General features: G+C 43.2%; 1 protein-coding gene across 1 annotated transcript; it reads left to right on the top strand.

Annotated features, from left to right (window-relative positions):
• Positions 1–12,500: 12,500 nt before the first annotated feature.
• LOC135243721 (noggin-2-like) lies at positions 12,501–15,194 on the top strand. The gene has a single exon (XM_064315719.1). The coding sequence runs from the start codon at positions 13,895–13,897 to the stop codon at positions 14,528–14,530; it is 636 nt and encodes a 211-aa protein (XP_064171789.1). The 5' UTR covers positions 12,501–13,894; the 3' UTR covers positions 14,531–15,194.
• The last annotated feature ends 4,222 nt before the right edge of the window (positions 15,195–19,416 follow it).

Below are 19,416 nucleotides of genomic sequence, written 5' to 3'. Positions count from 1 at the left end.
CTCCTTCATCTTGAAAGGCCTGAAACCAGCAGCCAAGGAACCTTGAATGATAATGAGAGCAGCAAGCTTCTAAGAAAGCGGTTTTTTAAATTTTGTTTACTCAGTCGTAAATAAGGGTAATCAAAACGGAATGTTACGCAGGGAAGTGGTTTTCCATTTGACTTGAATGCCAACTCGCATCTCCCCGCCGCCGCCCCCCCCCCCCCCCATACACTCATTCTGAGTAATCACCGCCCTCTCTCACATCTAACCAGCACTCACAGGTGTCTGTACTAAGGGTCCTGCGGTGTGCGCGTTGCGTGCGTAGCACACATTAACCTTCACTGTTGCTCACACAGTTAACTGGGAGAGGTGCTTGCAATGTTGTGCACCTGAACTATACACAACCCATGATAACTAACTCCCCACTGGTGGGAGAGGGTGTCAGAGAAGTTATTCCACACGCACAGCCATAGTGTGTTCGTGTTCCCCATACAGACATACACACACATCACATTCCTCTACCTCATACACACACACACATCACATTGCTCTACCTCATACACACACACACACACATCACATTAATCTACCTCATACACACATACACACACACACACATCACATTCATCTACCTCATACACACATACACACACACACACACACACACATCACATTCATCTACCTCATACACACACACATCACATTGCTCTACCTCATACACACACACACACACACACATCACATTCATCTACCTCATACACACATACACACACACACACACACATCACATTCATCTACCTCATACACACATACATGCACATCGCATTCATCTATCTCATACACACATACACACACACATCACATCACATTCCTCTACCTCATGCACACACACACACACACACACATCAACATTCACTTATAAACTTTGATCATTCACTTAACCGATACCCTAAAAACACCTCGTCTTATTTTCCTCATTTGATTGCTTGTCTTCGGGTGCTATCTCTCCCCACTCCTTCACCTCGTTCCCAGCGCCCATTAAGGGGACCTTGGGCAGCCCTCCCAACCGTCCTGGCCCTGGAACTGAAGGGTATAAGAGATAATGGACAGGCAGCCAGCGAAAAAAATCTAGGATTTATGTTTTCTAACTAACAAGGTGTTTCAATAATTTGATAACTGCCATGGCAACCGGACGGGAAACCAATCATTGCAATATTGACAAATGCCTTTATGAACTCTCTGGCCCCTTCAGCTTACCCAGAATGCAATGACCTGCCTGGTTTTCAGCCTCCTCAAATTTTTGCGCATCGCTCCCGTCCTGCTTTCCCTCCACTGGCTGTCAATGCTGTCTTTGACACCATCAACCGCTCTATTCTCTTTCGCCTACCTCGAATCACTGGCTCTACCCTCTCCTGGTTCAAATTATGTCTCTCAAACTGACGCCAGTACATTAGCATCAATTACAGCAGATCTGTTTCTCCTCCAGTTCCCCAAGGTGTCCCCCAAGGTTCAGTGCTTGACCCCCTCCTTTTCATCCTCTACATGCTTCCCTTCAGTCACATCATTTCCAGTGTACTGCCAATGACACCCAGGTCTGTGTCTCTACTTCCGCCTTCACTGCTGCCATTCTGCCCTATCTCATAGAATTCAGATCCTGGAGGCAAACAAACCTTCTCAAACTGAACTGCGATAAATAATCTACCATAATTTTGTACCCAAATTGACTTCTCTCTCAGCTTTGAGGGCTCAGCTTTTCCTGAACTGCCGCACATCCACAACTTTGACTTTTTATTCTTTTAACCAATCTCTCTTCTTTGAGTAGCACATCAGGTTTTTCCATCTCAATAGTATTGCCTGCTTCTGGCCTTCCTTCTTCTGCTCTGCTGCTCTGCTGTTGAAGCACTCATTCAAGCCTTACAGACTCGATTACTGTTGCTGTATTCTCTTTGGCACATCCACCGAAACCCCTAGCGAACAGCGATACATCCAGAGCGCAGCTGCCCATATGCTCACCCCACACCCACACCAGTGTACAGTTTAGTTTACAGGCATTTAGCAGGCGCTCTTAACCAGAGTGACTTACATTGTATCCAGTTATACAGCTGGATATATACTGGAGCAATGCAGGTTAAGTACCTTGCTCAAGGGTGCAACGGCAGTGTCCTACCGGGGAATCGAACCTGCGACCTTTAGGTTACAAGACAAACTCCTTACCCATTATACTACACTGCCGCCCACCAGAGCCCGCATCCTTCGGGGCAGGTCCTTCAAAACCCGCCCTGGCACCCAGACCGCCGAAGAATGCCATTACTGTTACTGTTACTGTTACCACGCTGTTACTCATCACCTACAAAGCCCCCCACATCCTGGCCCCCTCCGACATCGCACATCCCCCCTTCATCCATACGCGCCCTCCAGCAAGCCCCTCAGATCAGACGCCAACGTCCTCGCCCCCCGCCGCACGGCCCGAGCATCGTACCTGGGGCGACGAGGCCTTCGGGGTGACGAGGGGCTTCTCCATCACTGCCCCCCTTCCTCTGGAGCGCTCTCCCCCAAACATGTCAGAGGCTCCGCTTGACCCCCGCCGAGCTCCCTCACCACCCCCCCTTTAATGTCTGGTTTTTATGTCTAACGCTGTTTATTCCTGTCTTCAGTCCTGTTTTCTGCTTGATTCTCTTTGTGTTGTACCTTTTTTTGTAATTATTATTATTATTATTATTATTATTATTATTATCATCATTATTATAGGCAGCAAAACTGCAGTGTCCTCCAAAATTATTCACATCCTATAAAGGTAAGCATAGAGGGCTGTATAAAATAAACAATACGGGTAATGAGTTATATTCCATGCAACAACAATAAAAAAATTCAATTATGTTCTTTTTTACTCATACAAACAAGATAAGTTTTTTTATTTATTTCACAGTTAGTCACAACCTTGTTTTGTAAAGTTTCCCTTCGCAAGGATGACACAACTTGTCACATTGTCTTCTGTCATGTTTTACGGTTTATGAGTCTGGTGAATATATTGGGGGGTGGGGGGGATTAACCAATCGGACATGCGGAATCTTTAAAGATGCTTCAGATCCTTTGGTTTGCACTTCTGGACTGTCCTCTTCAATTCATACCACAAATCCTGAATTGGATTTGAATATGCAGACTGAGATGGCCATTGCAAAACAGTACTTTTGTGGTCAGTTAACAATTTCCTGGTTGATTTTGAAGTATGCTTGGGATTCTTGTCTTGCGGAAAGATCGATTTGCAACCAAGTTTGAGCTCCCTGGCGCAGAGAACCAAGTTTTTTTGGCAAGAAAGGCTTTGGTGCTGGCTGAATTTCATAAATCCGTTGACCTTAGCAAGAGCCCCAGGTCCAGTTGATGTAAAACAACCCCATAAAATCCACCACCATAGTTCATTCTTGGTATGGTGTTCTTTTCAATATAAGCTTCCTTCTTTTGACGCCAAAACCACAGCTGCTTTGCCTGGCCAAAAACTACGATTGTGGTCTCATCTGAAAATAACACCCAGTTCCAATCCAAGTTCAGCATTATACTGTTAGTAGAAAAGAATATAATGTTCAAACTGTAAATCATGCAGTGTATCTCATTATGGTATTATTTTATAGTCGTCTTTGTTCATCTTTATCAAGGCTATGAATAAGTTTGGCACTATATTTGCTGGTCAATTAGTCATGGTAGATGTGTCTTTAATGTGCATGATGTGCATATGTTATGTAGTGGCCATTTTTCAGCCGACTCAATCAATTGCTAAATTGACATTTATTCTGTACAAGCAGATTTTTTAATTGCGTGCGGTAAACTGCTCATTTGTTTGATTCAGATGAGCTGTAGGTAGAGGCATGACTAAGTTTTGAATGGAATTGTTTTTTTCTCAGAAACTACTGAGTATTTCGACGAATCCGGTACATGAAATATGCCAAGGAGACTGTGCTTCTTCAGGGAACTGACCGGCCGAGCATTTCTGCATCACGGCTGCGGTATTTGATCTGTCTTCAGCTCCCGATTGGCCTGAATGGACATGTTCCAGTCTGTAATTCAGTCAGTCTGTATCTTGACAGGAGTTCAAGATTATAGGGCTCTATTCGTATGGCTGCTCATTAACAGTGAGACACATGCAGTATTAATCAAAGCACTAGCAATTATTCATTGCAGCTTCATAATAGCACATACTTGGGGCTAACACCAGCAAGAAGGGCCAATTAAATTACAAGATTCCCTTAAACAAAATGCTAAGGCCCTGCGGAAGACTTTCGCATTATGTCATCTAATGGCAAACTTCCAGGGCGAAGGGATCGTGGCAAATTCATGCGCTTTATTTACATTGTTCAGGTTCCCTTCCAAATAACGAATCGCGCGGCCAAAAGAGCGGTATCCAGGGCAACTGAAAACAGTCCTTGCGTTTATCGCTTTCCCCAAAACCGCGTAATCAGCGAGCCCCCTTCCTGTCGCCACGAGCGCCCACGAGTTTATGGCCTCGTTATCGTGATCGTCATGGTGCTCCGGGGATCCAAACAGACCGTGGCTTTAATCCCATTAGAGACGGAGACCAGTTTTCCATCAAACGAGTGCGTTTCGCTGTTTGCATACATTTTCACCGAACTGTCACGGGCCGAGCATGTGTTTTGGTTTATATCCAGCTGCTTTGAAATTCATTACTCAAATGAAATTAATAATTATTCATGAATATATTGTGCCTGTGCCAAGATAGGGCGCAAATATAATATTTTGACAGTTTCAATCTAAAAATAGCTGTTACACCTACAGTGTTGTAAAGTGACTAATCTGATTTGAGACGTTTCACGGAACGTTAAGTCAAGGTAATAGGAGAATGGCTTATTACTAAAAACAAATGTACTTGTTCATTTACTCCAAAATGTAACACAATGTCATCTTTTTAATGATACTATCATTATGTACTACTACCATTACTATCATTATGTGTCCTGCATGAAAATGGCAATCTGTATAAATGATTATGCATTAGGTAATTATGAACCCTATGGAAGTGGGTCATAATTAGCTAATTCAAGCTCTGATACATAAAGACAATTACTGTTACCACTTTAAATGATTTCTGTGGATTTCTCAGCAAAATAACTGCTTAACTGCTTACAGTATGTAGCTGTAGATATGCAAAGCATTCTGTTCAAAATTTGATGGTGGGTGAAATTTACAGTAAATATATTCTTGCTGTAAATCTCAATATGATAATAGGCCTATTTTACCACCAAAGTTTTCCAGCCAAAAAAGGTTATTCTAACGTTGCTATCCTTAAACAATTTGGGTTATTTTCAACATTGATCTTGCTTTCTATAGTTTTTGTCATTACATTGATCCATTAACCCCATACTTTCATGCCCCTTCTGCATTGTAGCTGACATTGAATTCATGCCATAATAATTTTTAAAAATGTCATTTCAATCGTTGAAATATTCTTATCCAACATGGCATAAATTTGACGCAGGAACGGCCCAAAAACGTCTGTTTCTACACTACTAGACTGATCCGTCATTTTCAAAATCACGTAGATAGCATATTCACCACAATGACACGCTTTTAAGGCCAGTGCCACTGAATATAGAAAGTGTGCACAAGCAAAGGCGAAATGCTTAGACAGCTGTCCAAAATTAGCAAACTTTTTTCCCCAAAAAATTCAGTTACTGTTCAAGAGGCTAATGTTAATCGGGTTAGTTCTAGTAGTTAGTTCAGGAAGGATTACATCTGCTGGAAAAATGTTTTGGACTTGTCCCCAAATGTCAGCATTGCTCTTTGCTTATTGTTAACTGGGCTTGAAAATTCATTACACTCGTTGAGTCACAAATAGGCATCAAAGTGCGATAAATTGGCAGCTTTTACGTTTGTCGTAAGAATTCGAATGTAAGATGGTGGGATATCCCTATTGTGTCCAGAGCGCCTGATTGTCTTCCCCAGGCCTTGGGTTAACCCACCTAGTTAAACAGATAAAATAAAATGTGCGCTCGAAGAAACATATCTCTAACTCTCCTGAGACATTTTTTTGCAAGTGTAATGCACAGTTTTCTAAAAAAAGATCATGCTGTTGAATTCACAAGCAGCAGAAAAGACAAGGCCTAAGCTGCGAGAAATCGCTTTGTTTTGAAAAACCTCTTTCCGTGCGCCAGTGAGCCTAATTAATTTCGCCCCAGCGCAATGTCCTCAGTTTTTCCTATGAAACAGAGACTATAAATGGGCACGCTTGCACGGCACGCACAACAAGAATACAAAATATACATAAATTTATATTTGGAAAGCTATAAAACTCTTGGGATGAGGTCCAGCATTCTTGTAGTATTTTGCTTTGGGAGACAGTCAGGCTCGGCAATAACAATACAAAAGGCGCAGGACGCAGAGCTGGCGAAATCCAGCCCATAATACGGAGCGGAGAAAGGCTAGGTCTGTGACTAAGAGAACTTTATACATGCTGGTACTGGTAATGGTAATCTCTAGGTTTGAGAGTGAGACTGATTGCATTCAAATTGTAAATCTATTTTCAGTTCCTCTACGATTGATACCCTGTGCTTCTCACCCAATGTGATTCTCTTTATTTGCCTCCTTAAAGAGCATGCAGGTCGTACTGAGGCAGCTTCTGCCTCTGAGGAGAATTCCCAAAGGGAGAGCGAGGCAGCCCTGGGGTCCCATTTACAAAAAAAGCGTTCTTGGATTTAAATTTAAGCAAAGTCTTAGGATCATTCTTCAACTTGTGCCTACATTTGATTTATGAAAAGATGAAAAAAAAGATTGTGATTTGTGACAAATGATGTCAGCATCGTACAGTCGGTAGGTGCACTGCCTGGCCCCTCTTGATCTGAATATTATATGGCACGGACAGCAGCGAGGTACCTTGCTTTAACTAGTAAAGTTGGCATTAGCCCGCAGACACACACTTTTGTCCATCAGCCGTGTTGTTTACTTGTTGATAACTTGGTAACTTTGTGCTGGAGCCGGAAGAGGCCGTCCTCTCTTGTGCATATACATTGTCTATGCTCTGGGTGCAGCTCTTTAAACGACATGAGCTAATCAGTCCCAAAGTATTATCCAATCAGCTTGTGTTGATTGACCATTTTGAAAAGGCTTGTTATGAAATGAAAAGAGCCATTCAGAAATATATTATTATGAAATAAAAATGAAATTAAATTGGGTCGTGTTATTGTGGAAAGGACAGTCATGGGATGATAATTATAAAATTAAGCATTTAGTTAATTATATATATATATATATTTATGTATAAACCTTTTTACATAATAACGTATTTATTTATATAATTATTCATATTATTTTGGGACGTTCAGTCCTCCATAGTTTACTGCCTCAATTTCCCAAAAAAAATAAATAAGTAAATAAATAAAAAGCAAATCTTCAAAAGCACTTGCTAACACATTGCAGATTTTTTGCTGCACTTCCAAAACCATCTGCTTTTGTTCAGCGCTCGGTTCATGGTGAGAAATATCAAACAGAAATTTGGTAGCCGGCGTATGTCCGCCTGCTCTTTGAAGGCTGGTGCGCTCACGCGTGACTCATGCTCCAGGGAAGTGAGTAAGTGGAGAGAGTGAAGGTTGCGGTGGGGAGGGCTGGTTGGGCAGGGGATCTGAAGGCCGGTATGCTCCCGCCTCACACCCCGCAGCGTGAGCTCGTGAGCGAATCAGACAGTAGACCCCTTTCACTGAGTAGCAGGCCAGGTCCCGCAGGTGTCAATGTTCTTGCAGGTTCGAAGCGCGATTTTTGGATCAGGAATTTATGATGACACAACTGGCTTTACACCCCCAACTGCCCCCCCCCCCTCCCCTGACATATGTGAGATTGCTAACAGCTAGTTAGCTGCTAATACCATGTTAAATAGGTACAATACTGTTTTCAAAAATACTGTCCTTAGCAGGTACAGTACCATGTGTACAATACTGTCCTAAGTACATATGATATCATATAAACCATTTTGAATGACTGAAATGAGTCTTGTTTGAATTATGTGTGTCTCCATTACCCACAGGGATTAATAAATCACCCTCTAACGCATCTGTACAAATCCTTATGCCTTCAGGTTCAAAGAGACAAGAACCATCTCTGGTTGGCTACCGGTTTCTACTGAATTATTTATATATAAAATGTATTTATATATTCCTTATGTATGTATGCCTTCACCATATGTTTGCCAGCAACCCCTTCACCATCCTTTTTAGCCAATCAAGCTACTTGTACTGACTCGCATAGTAGAAAATCATTTTTGAACTGAGAAAAACAAGAAAAAGGATTTCTTGGTCTACGAACAGTCCAGAAATCGGCAGGTTTAGTTGAATACTTTGTGTACTTCCAATAAATGATGTGCATCACCAAACATTTTCTCTTAAATTTCTGCCTAAATTCCGAATCCCTTTTTTCAGAAAGTCTGGAATTCTTTTAAGGTTTTGGATACGTATAAGTCTTATGATTATGATTATGAAGTATGATTTAAAGGTCTCTGCACGGCATTATATTTATTTCACAGATAAATAGTGAAAGGACCATCAGCGAATGAATATCTGCATTATAAACGTCAACACTCCTTAAAAAATGCACGTGAAATAAATCATCATTGGAATTTCTCTCTTTTTTCCATCGGTAGATTTGTGAGCTGACGGGGGAGAAAGACTCAAATGAAGGCCAGCGGTGGCTGTGTCTCCCAGAAGGCTCTGTGCCGTGAGCAGCCTTGTCCTCCTTCCAGATCGGCTTCTAAAAGAAGCCGATCGTCCATTCTCATACTTTCTAAATCAGAATCGAGTTCTGTCGCGGTGCCGTATGAAAATCCCAACGAAAGGTCCGGAGCCCTTTTTTGTTGATTTGAGGCAAATTGTTTTTATAAGGGGGGGCAAAAAAAGGGAGGTGGGGGGGGGGATGGGGCACAATAGCATAGTGTGTTGGGAAGTAAATCTTTGAATGAGAAAAAAGCTCAATTCCTCAATCGTGTTTCAGTTCTCTTAAAATAAACAGAATTAATTTCTGTCCCTAGAAGAAAAAAAAAACCCTTTTTGCATGCCCGGTGAAGTTTTTGTTGTGGAAGTTTCATTCCCTGTTCTCCTCCCCTCCATCTCGGTGTTCTTATGCCCCACCCCCCCCACCCCACCCCCCACCCCCCCAAATTCATCCCAGCTCCCTTGGTCGCAACAGACAGACAGTCTGGCTCTAGCTGTCCTTGACTTCCTCTACCCTCTAAAAAAGCTCCCCGTACCTTGAGAAGCACGCTGTTGTGTGGAGCAACGCTCAGCTTGCACCCGTGGGGAACGGGGTGGGGTGGGGTGGGGTGGGGGTTGGGTTGGGGGGGATGCATTCTGTAGCCGCCTCCCCCCACGGTGACCCCTCGGCATGCTCCCCATTGAGGTCTAAGGGAGTGTGAAAGATTGCTGTGCAGCCAGGGCGCTAAGTCCACTTGTAGTACAAGGCCAATTTTTCGCGGACACCCCTCCCCTCTCTGCGCCAGAACTTATTAAACCAAGAAGGTTCCAGCGCGTTATTTAATTAGGCCCCCCGTTCCATGCCACCCCCCCCCCCAGACCGTACTTCCCACGCACATTACTGGATGGTTGTCGCAGTTTGCTGTGACCCCCCCTCGGCTGTTCTGGGATCAGCCAGTGACTCTCTCTTAAACTAACGTGAGAGCATGCACTGTGCATCATGTGTGCAAAACACATCAGTGAAACACCACTTTAGTGTAAATCTGAGCATATCAAAACTCACTTCAGCTCTTAAGTAGCAGAGTTTAAAACATATTATTATTATTATATTATTATTATTATTATTATTATTATTATTATTATTAATAATAATAATAATAATAATAATAATAATAATAATAATAAAACAAGTTTTTACTTTTAATCAATTCACTCCTTATTCTGCCTTGCTCTTCCAGTGTCAGTTCGTACATGTCCAGCTCACCCCCGCCCCCCCCCCCATGGAGGTTGCCCCGATTAGCTGTTCTTCATGTCAGGCTGGAGGCACGGTGGCTGGGGGTCGGGCTGGGGGTCGAGCTGGACTCTCTCTTTAGGACCCCCACAGTTGGAGGCAGGTTCCCAGTTCCCACAGAGAGAGAGAGAGAGAGAGAGAGAGAGAGGGGGGGGGGGGGAGAGGGACAGAGTGGGAGAAAGAGAGGGAGAGAGAGACACAGAGAGGAAGAGAGAGGAAGAGACAGATAGAGAGAAAGAAGAAGAGAGAGAGAGGGAGTATTTGTAAATATGAATAAAACAGCCACACTCGAGCCTGTGTGTGTTGCACTGTGGGACACTCCCCACAGAGTGCTACGGTTAGAACAGCAGGCCCCACACGGTAAACGCCCAACACCTCGACCCTGGCCTGTGATTAATGAGACCTGGCCACACACCCCCGCCACACCGCTGCTGAACTCCAGACCTCACCGCTCCCCTTCAGCAGTAAGGCAGCCCCCACCACAGCCCTGTGTCAGGAGGAGAACACACCTTTCCTCTACCGTTTCGTCTTCTCTTTCTCACAGCTTAGTGCTTTATGGTCTCTTTTTTCCCCTCCCTTTTCCATTCAAACGCTGTGATTGGTTGACCTGAACTGTCACTCAATCTCCAGCCTTACTCCGGTAGGCAGGAAGCTTCTGTGCGCAACGCAGTGCAAATTGAGAGGAAGCTTAATGGTGGAGAGAACCGCGAAAAATCGGCACCTGTTCTCCGGAAGTCAACCGTAACGATAAGGATACGTCCGACAGACACACCGAGCCCTGATAGTCTGAGAGGAACCCCCACAATCGCGGGCAATATCTGTGAACCTGCAGTGAAAAGCAGGGGTGGCCCCTGGGGTAACAACACTCTCTGCAGTCATTTAGGGCCACAACCATCCAGGGGCCACACAAGTCGAGTTTTCTCTTTCCTTTTTTTTTTGTTGTTTTTTTTTGGTTTTTTTGGAGCACTTTGGGGCCACAATAACATTCCTAGAGCCAGCTCTGACGCAAAGACAGAAGCAACGCTGGACAGGTCCAGAAAGGGCCGTTCGGTGCCTGTGCCTGGAAATCCCTATTATCGGTCGTCACAAATTTAAAGTGCTCTGAAGGGGTGCAATCTCGCCTGGCTTCCCTCGTGGTCTCGGGTTCCTCCTGACTGATCTAATGAGCGTCAGATATAAGTGCTCACGTGGAGAATCATGTGGGCTATGTACATTTGTACCTGTGTTTTCAGAACACCACTTAAATGTTTACCTGCAATATAAATGAACGGCCGTCGAATACCTGCAGCCCCCAGTTAACCTGTAGCTGGAAAACAATAAATCAGTCACATTCAATGCTTTTAAATGGTAGACCTAATGCCCATTGCTCACTTATAATTGCCTCAAGTTCAAACCAGTAGGCCCAGTTTAAAGATCTCTTTGTATTATTCAGATCATAGGAGGATGGCTAAAAGAAGTTAGCAAAAAGTGCAAATACGTGCTAAGCTACTGAATTTCTACCGTAAACTCCTAGTCGGATCCAGTGGTTGAGCTGCACTGTCCCCGGTATGTAATGCGGCAAAATTCAACTCATAGGTTTCCCTCACGCTGGAATAATGCCCTCTAGTGGAGTTGTAAGACACGCCCGTACAAACAAGTCCTACAACCTGCTGTGGCTATATAACAAGATTCCGTTAACAGGAGTCACCGTGCTCGTCAGGTCCAGGGCTGATGGCAAGCGCGTGCCCAGAGAGCATGCTCGCACACCCGGCTGCAGAACTATATCAACACAGCCGGAATTTGTTCAGTTATTTCCGTCTGTGTCAAGATGCACATGGATGGAACCAATATGTTATTTCTTTTTTTTTATAAGAGAACAAAATGTTAACATTTTGTGGAATTAGGCGTTTATACTTGACCACGAGTATAGCTAACCTCACAAAACAAATGGCCCCATCAACACTTCATACGTATGAAGATTATTAAGTTGACCACTTTGGCAGTTGGCAACAGACTGCTGATGAGAGATGGAAGCGATGACTGGTTCCTAAGAAGAAAAATACATTCATAATTCGTCATAATTTTGGCGTGCGTGAGAGAGTCATGTTGAGCTGTCAAATATTTTTTGCGTTATTAAATACATTTAAATTGATCCAATATGCTACGTCTCATACTATCATTGACATTAAGATTAGTCGACATACAATATGAAAATATAATTCTGTTCCGAGGTCCACCAACCACACCGGTCGCATGGCTTCTCATCTGCGAGAAAATCAAAATTCCGCAAACTGCCAGATGTTAATCGTGTTAAGTCCTCCTTTGTGGTAAGAAATGTATAAAATAAAAAGCTAATCAATGTTTGGGGGAAGTAACACATAGCCTATATGAACGTTAGTCTGCAGTGAGTTCTGGGCTTTGCATGGTGGTCGAAATTATGCCAAGCAGGCTATTGGTCATTGAGGAGTGAGAACACACCTACATGTTTCCCTTCGCGGGCTATTTGGTGACTTTAGGACCCGGTGGAATAAAAGTGAGTGGATGATATTTTTCTCTTTGCGGAGAGGAGGGGGAGAGGGTGCTGTCAATCTTCGAAAAACTGACAGAAGTGGGCAGGACGCGCCGACACTTTGTATCACAGGAGGGGGATATTTAACTTGGGATAACGCTCTGCTTACAACAGACACGCACTCTCCCATACGGTGTGCCCAAGCAGAAACCGGACAAAGCCAAATACACAGACGTCCTAATAACAGGAGCTAGTGTGCGCTATCGGGGATAAAGCTCCCTCGGGGATTGTCACAGATACTCACCGGTTTAGAGATCCCGCCACTGGCTGTGCCGTTTCACTCTGCACTGATGTTACGGCGCGCGGTTTCTTAAAACAGATAAGGATGGAATCGATGTAAAAACAAGGACCGAATGGACAACAAACTTCCCGAATGAAGCCAATAATATATCACCCTCCGCCTAAAATGGAGAGTTTGTGCAGGGGTTCATAAAACCTGTGGATGACAACCTTTCCATCTGAAACTGGTTTCTTCGCTTTTTAACTTCTCCCCTGTCTATACGTGGAATTTACTTTTATTTGGAAAGAAAAAATAGATAACCGTTCTGCTCTGGACAGACTTGTAGGCTACGTTGTGGCTGATATCTGAATTTGCGATCCGAAGTTGGACAGACCATTCATTAAATAATGTTTGACACCGGTAAGAAAGCACTTTCCTTTCTATGACTGCGACAGCACTGAATGATAAACGACACATTAGCCTCCATAAAAAGCAGTTATAGAACATTTCAACTGGGCCTCTAAGGAGTGGAATACTAAAATCGTTTTTTTTTTTTTGTTTTTTTAGTTGAAAGTTGGATGTTTATGTCGGGTGTGGACCTAGCTACTAAATGCGAACTGTAATCACTCACTGAAAGTGTGCACGAATACAATACGAGTTTCGTCCCCTCTGACTGAGTTTTTCAACTCTTCTATAGAGATTGTTTTTTGATTCTCCTCTCGAACTCTCTTTGGATGTATTTTGTCCTGGGAAAACACGAGCCATAGAACAGTTCACTCCTAGCAACACTCCCAGCGCCAGCCCTGTCATCGAGTCTAGACAATTTGTCGTGGCATCGAGTCCCTCTGTAACCATGGCGACCATCAGAAACTCTCTGTGAATTTTGGAGAAAAAGAAAAAAAAGAGTGAGGGAGAAGGAAAGGGTGAAGGGAGTAGAGGCTTTGCGTTTTGTTCGAAGAGTAATTATTCCGCAATGAAGACAAATCATCTATGTGAGAAGCATGCGATAGTGTGGAAAGAGTAGGGAGAGATTTGGAGGTCTGGTGGAACTCCTTTCATTCAAGTCCGGAGCAGTCTATTAAAAGTCTGGCTTTAACATTTATGAAACCCCAGACTCTTAAATTTGAAGTGCTCCGCCGCGGTGAATAATAACAAAATCTAAGAAGATAAATATGGGGGTTTCACAGGCGTTGCTTGTGTATGTGTTCGTGTCCATACATCTAGGCGCCTCACAACATTTTCTTCGCCTGCGTCCGTCACCCAGCGACCATCTCCCTGTTCCCGATCTTAAGGAGGATCCAGACCCGGACTTTGATCCCCGCGAACCGGACCTGGCCGAGAGGACTCTGAGGAAAAAACTCGGCAGCAACTTTGATCCCAATTTCATGTCAGTTGACTCCCCTGTGTCGGTGAACCTGTCGGTCCAAGACACGCAGTCGAGACAGCCAGGACCGATGCCCAACGAAATAAAAAAGCTGGACCTTTCCGAAACACCTTACGGGAGACGGGTGAAAGTTGGCAAAAAGGCTCGTCGGAAATTTTTGCAGTGGTTGTGGACGTACACGCACTGTCCGGTGGTATACACCTGGAAGGACCTGGGGTCGAGGTTTTGGCCACGCTATATCAAGGAAGGCAACTGCTTCAATGAACGCTCTTGTTCATTCCCAGAAGGGATGTTTTGCAAACCCGTGAAGTCTATCACCAAGACTTTCCTCCGGTGGTACTGCCAAGGATTTTTAAAACAGAAATATTGTACGTGGATACCAGTCCAATACCCAATCATCTCGGAATGCAAGTGCTCTTGTTGAGTTTCTGTGGAAAGGCGATTGGGGATGGACTATAACACGGTTTCTATTGCACTGTGAACTTTCAGAACAGAGATGTGGGCTGTCGTGTTATTTCGGAGGGCACCATACGAATCTATTTTTATATATAGTATTTTAATTGAAATATCAACATTGTACATATTTAAGATAAAAATGCAGCTATTTTTTTTTCTATGAACAGGACCATATTATTTCAGCCCCCTCGAAAACGTTTCTTTGGGGGGAACGTAAGCACTTCAAAAGGAAGAGCTTTTATTTTTATGAAAAATTGAAGATGGAATGCAACTTCTCCAAGAAGTTTTACTTTTCATCCGAATATTAATGCTGACTGATCATTTGATGCAAAATGCTGCCTAGGTTTTTGTATAATTGTATTAATATGAATTAAATTGAAAAGTTGAGGATAAAACAAAAATATATATATGGGCGTGAACTCAGCTTTTGGAATACATATAGTTTAGTAGAACGGTTACAAATTTGTACAATTTATTTATTACCTTAACGATTGTGAGTATAGAACAAGAAAATATAGAAGAGTATACAAGTAATTATGCGAGATGTTTACTTGAATATTTCTAAAATAAAAGAACATATCACTGTAAATAATGGTTATGCGTCTAGCAATAAAATCTATCTATTAAAGGTATGCCTGTCAAACTAGTTGCTTTAAAGACCACTTGATGTGCGCAGCGAAGCTACTTGCGAGCAATAAAGTAGCTAGTGTTGCTCACTGAAGGTAAGTGTTGGGTTAAATGGCTCTACTGCAGCGAGGCATGTTAAAGACAAACGAAGTGAAGTTTGGCGAGTTTGATTTGTCGTGTTGTGTTATATGCATGGCAGCAGGTCTGCCGAGGGACCTATACGAACACCGTGTTCTTAGGGAAGACTAATTCATTGTGGTAGAACCAGCAGGACACAATGCGCGGCATGCCCATATATGCGTAACCACACAGTCAGCGATCTAGCAGTGTTTTCATAACAGTAAATTATGGCTCGGTAAATTTAAGTAGTGTAGCCTGAAAGTCTGGGATTTGTTCCTCCCCACGCGTCGTCAGAACTGCTAAACCGCAAACGGCAATTCCATGTGCTACCGCTGCAGAATGCGAATAAACCATACAGACAGTAAACAGGTGCTTCATAAGTGCATAAACCAACTTGGTTTTAATCGTCCCCACGTTATTAAAGGAGGGGACGATTATATAAATATATGTAAAGAAAAACTGGAAAGGTGTCCATTTTAAACGAAAAATTGTGTTCTTTAGTAGAAACGGATGGAATGTGGGATATATATGTGCTATCCTTATTTTGTCCTTAAAATAAGTTCGTCTTTGTTACTGTTTTTTTTTTCTTGTTTGTTTGTTTTTAAATCTATAAAACCCAAAAAACTCATCGCGATAAATTGATATATACAGAGGCCTAAACCCAGACTGTGCATGAGGTTTTTGTCTTTGGCGTCTGCGATTAGCAGTGTCATTTGCTGCGTGGTTTTTATTACATAAATACTGGAAGGTATTTTTTATGGAAAGAGGCGGCAGAGTGCCAGCGGAGAGGGGAGTGCTTTCCCGAGAGTCTGCGTTGCCTGAGGTCTCGGGGTTTTTTGGAAGCTCCGCGCTGACTCCCAGGCGCCGTCGAGCTGCCCCCTCTCGACTGAGCAGAATGGAGCTCTTGGGGAAACAGAGTAACCCTTTCGAGTTCAGCCTGGCGTATAAAACCGCGAGCAGCGTGTGAATATCAACACGCCGTCGGGGCGGCCAGGCACCGAAGAGCAAGTCAGCGGATATGGTTGGAACTTCGGGCGTTTTTTAAAGCGCACTAACCGCACTGTCGCGCGGTATCTCCTGGAACACTGGGACAACTATTGGGATTTTTTTACGAGCCCCGAGGCGTCATGCCTTTAGAAAGTATGTTCCACACGCCTCAGTATACAGTAGTAGTGCATGGAAGGTCCCGCTCTGTGTGATACAAACGGGCATTTTACGCCACAGTAAGGTCATCTTATACAATTAACTTAATTTGTATTACGACAGAGCTAATTAGAGCTAATTAAATGATTAATTAAAGTAAAAAAATATACTCCCTCCCTTCCGCTGGTGTATCTAATCAGAATTTCATCATTTTCAGGGACGCTTTCAGTAGTTTGTAGAATCATGTAACTTCCATCTGACGAGTAAATCAAGGCGTGGATTTTTAAAGCCACTTATTAAAACCGGGAAAAAAACTAGTGCTTTACGTTACCGAGGTTTTCTTCAGCTACGGATGATACAAATAGCCTGTAAGGGAATGACAGCAGGTGATACGACATTAGGCACTATATTGAGCACGGCTAATTCGTATCTCAACCTTCAAAACTCGATGTGTGCCCCCTATGCAATGAATAAAAGTTTTATCCTGGAGACATACTGCCCTTGCTTCGCTTCTCAGGTTACGCAAAGAGGACGATCGATTGATTTAGCAACACCGGGTTAATTATAGGCTGTCACTGGTTCTTTACTGTTCATGAGGACAGTTTATAGCACTCCACTTCCTCGAAACTGTCTGCATTTTATTATCTTAGTCGAGGTCGTATTGTATTAATTGCTCAATTCAACAGGACATTGTTAGCGCTTTTTACTATTAAAATTGCAGCGTAGGCCTACGCAAATTGACCTAACTTTAACCCTATATGCTACGGAGTAATCTGTGACGCTAAAATGAGCGCACATGAAATAAAACTTGCTCTTTTTGATAGTTAACTATGACTGGAAAAGATTTGATTATTTCAAATAATTAGGGTTTATCTGGATCGAAGCTGAAGGTCACAAATTTTTGACGTGGATGTTCATACTTTTTTTTTTTTTAATCTTCAGAGAAAAGATTCCTGGGTGGTTAAATAATGATTGAAACTTACTGTTGCTGTTTATCCAACCGGTGTCTCACCAGAAATTGGTCTTTGAAATGCAACATGTTACTGTTTCAGTGTTGTTTTTCCCACTTTGTGCAATTGGAAAAGGGCATATGTCTAAATCGCCCTCATATCGCTACCTCAGGGGCTACACAGAACACATATATACCAAAAATGTACTTCTCAAATTTGGATGTATTCTGAAGAAGATGGTCTTTACAAGTTCTCTCTTCCTCCAGCTGTTCTGATTGCTACATCTGTAACCGCTGCAGGATCCTATATAACCACTACAGGATCCTGTATAACCACTGCATGATCCTATATAACCACAGCATGATCCTATGTAACCACTGCATGATCCTATATAACCACTTCATGATCCTATATAACCACTGTAGTATCCTATATAACCACTTCAGGATCCTATATAACCACTGCAGGATCCTATATAAGTACTGCAGAATCCTATATAACCACTACATGATCCTATATAACCAATACAGGATCCTGTATAACCACTGCAGGATCCTATATAACCACTGCATGATCCTATATAGCCAATGCAGGAGCCTATATAACCACTGCGGAATCCTATATAATGTATTTATTGTATTGTGTGTGATGACTGAATAAAAAAATACTACTACTACTACTATATAACCAATTCAGGATCCTATATAACCAATGTAGGGTCCTATATAACCACTCCAGGATCCTATATAACTACTTTAGGATCCTATATAACCACTCTAGGATCCTATATAACCACTTCAGGATCCTATATAACCACTGTAGGATCCTACATAACCACTTCAGGAACCTATATAACCACTTCAGGATCGTATATAACAATTGCAGAATCGGCAATTTGGAATCGGCAATTGTCGGCAACCTCAGCTACTTTCATGTTGCGAATCCCACTACCAACTTTGGGAGAGTGTAGACATCCACAGTTCTCCTCTGAGACACGCGGTGTCGCCAGCTGCTTCTTTCCACACCACAGACTACAGCCAAGCTCGCACAGAGTGGAGTCAGAGGAAGACCTTTCTTAACAAGCGCAAATCCGCAATAGCTAATTGTCAGATGTGATGTATCTGATATACTGGTCTCATGCTCATTTGCATGAGAAGGGAACACATGACAAGTCTGGCAACGAAGGTGTTTATTTTCACAGAGAAAATTACATTTTAATTGTCCTTTCAGTCCTTTTAAAATAATTTAATTGATAGCATCCTTAGGTAAGAAAACAACAGTGTTTAGTATTCATTTATTCATATTCTATAGTATTCATCGTAAAAAAAAAAGAACTGTTGCTTTAAGCCCAAATTTCCAGGCTATGGGGCGGCGAGCGGAAACTGCGGCGATCGAGGACACGAAAAGTTGAGCGGCGGTCGTTTCTCTCAGCGGCTCGCTCGCGGAATGCGTACTGCCGCCGTGCCTTCCAGACGAACGGCGTTCACTCCAAACACGCCCGCACGAACGCTCGACCTCGAGCGGTCCATCAATTAAGCGAGAACGTGACTCCACAGCGACCGGTGGGGTTTCAAAACACGAAAAAGAACCTTCAGGAAGTGAACGCCCACAAGACTCCTGGGGGAGAAAAAAAACTCGACAACAGAGGAGACCTGTAATCGCTCACGTGAACGAACAATGTGATAAGATTGATGTAGCGAATGCTATATTTACCCTTCTGCTAAAATGGTGGTCCGTTCAGCCACTAACATAAACATTTTCCTCTCGGGTCTGTTACCAACATTAGCCTCAGTGGAATGTTTCGGGGGTCCACAGCCCCATTAAGACCATACTGGGGCCCTTACCGGGACTCGAGTGTTTGTGTGGTTGTAGCCTGAGACCCTGATGGTGTAGCCTCTGAAACCCCTCAGTTGAGGTGGGCCAATAGCGGCTAAAGTCAGGGGAATGCGCCGTGATGTCATCCGAGTGCATCACACGCTTTCCCACACGGGCCGCGCCGCGTAAGCCTCTGGAA

This window comes from Anguilla rostrata, chromosome 17 (genome assembly GCF_018555375.3).
Source record: "Anguilla rostrata isolate EN2019 chromosome 17, ASM1855537v3, whole genome shotgun sequence".
NCBI classification, from domain to species: domain Eukaryota; kingdom Metazoa; phylum Chordata; class Actinopteri; order Anguilliformes; family Anguillidae; genus Anguilla; species Anguilla rostrata.
This window is presented reverse-complemented; position numbering and strand designations above follow the sequence as displayed.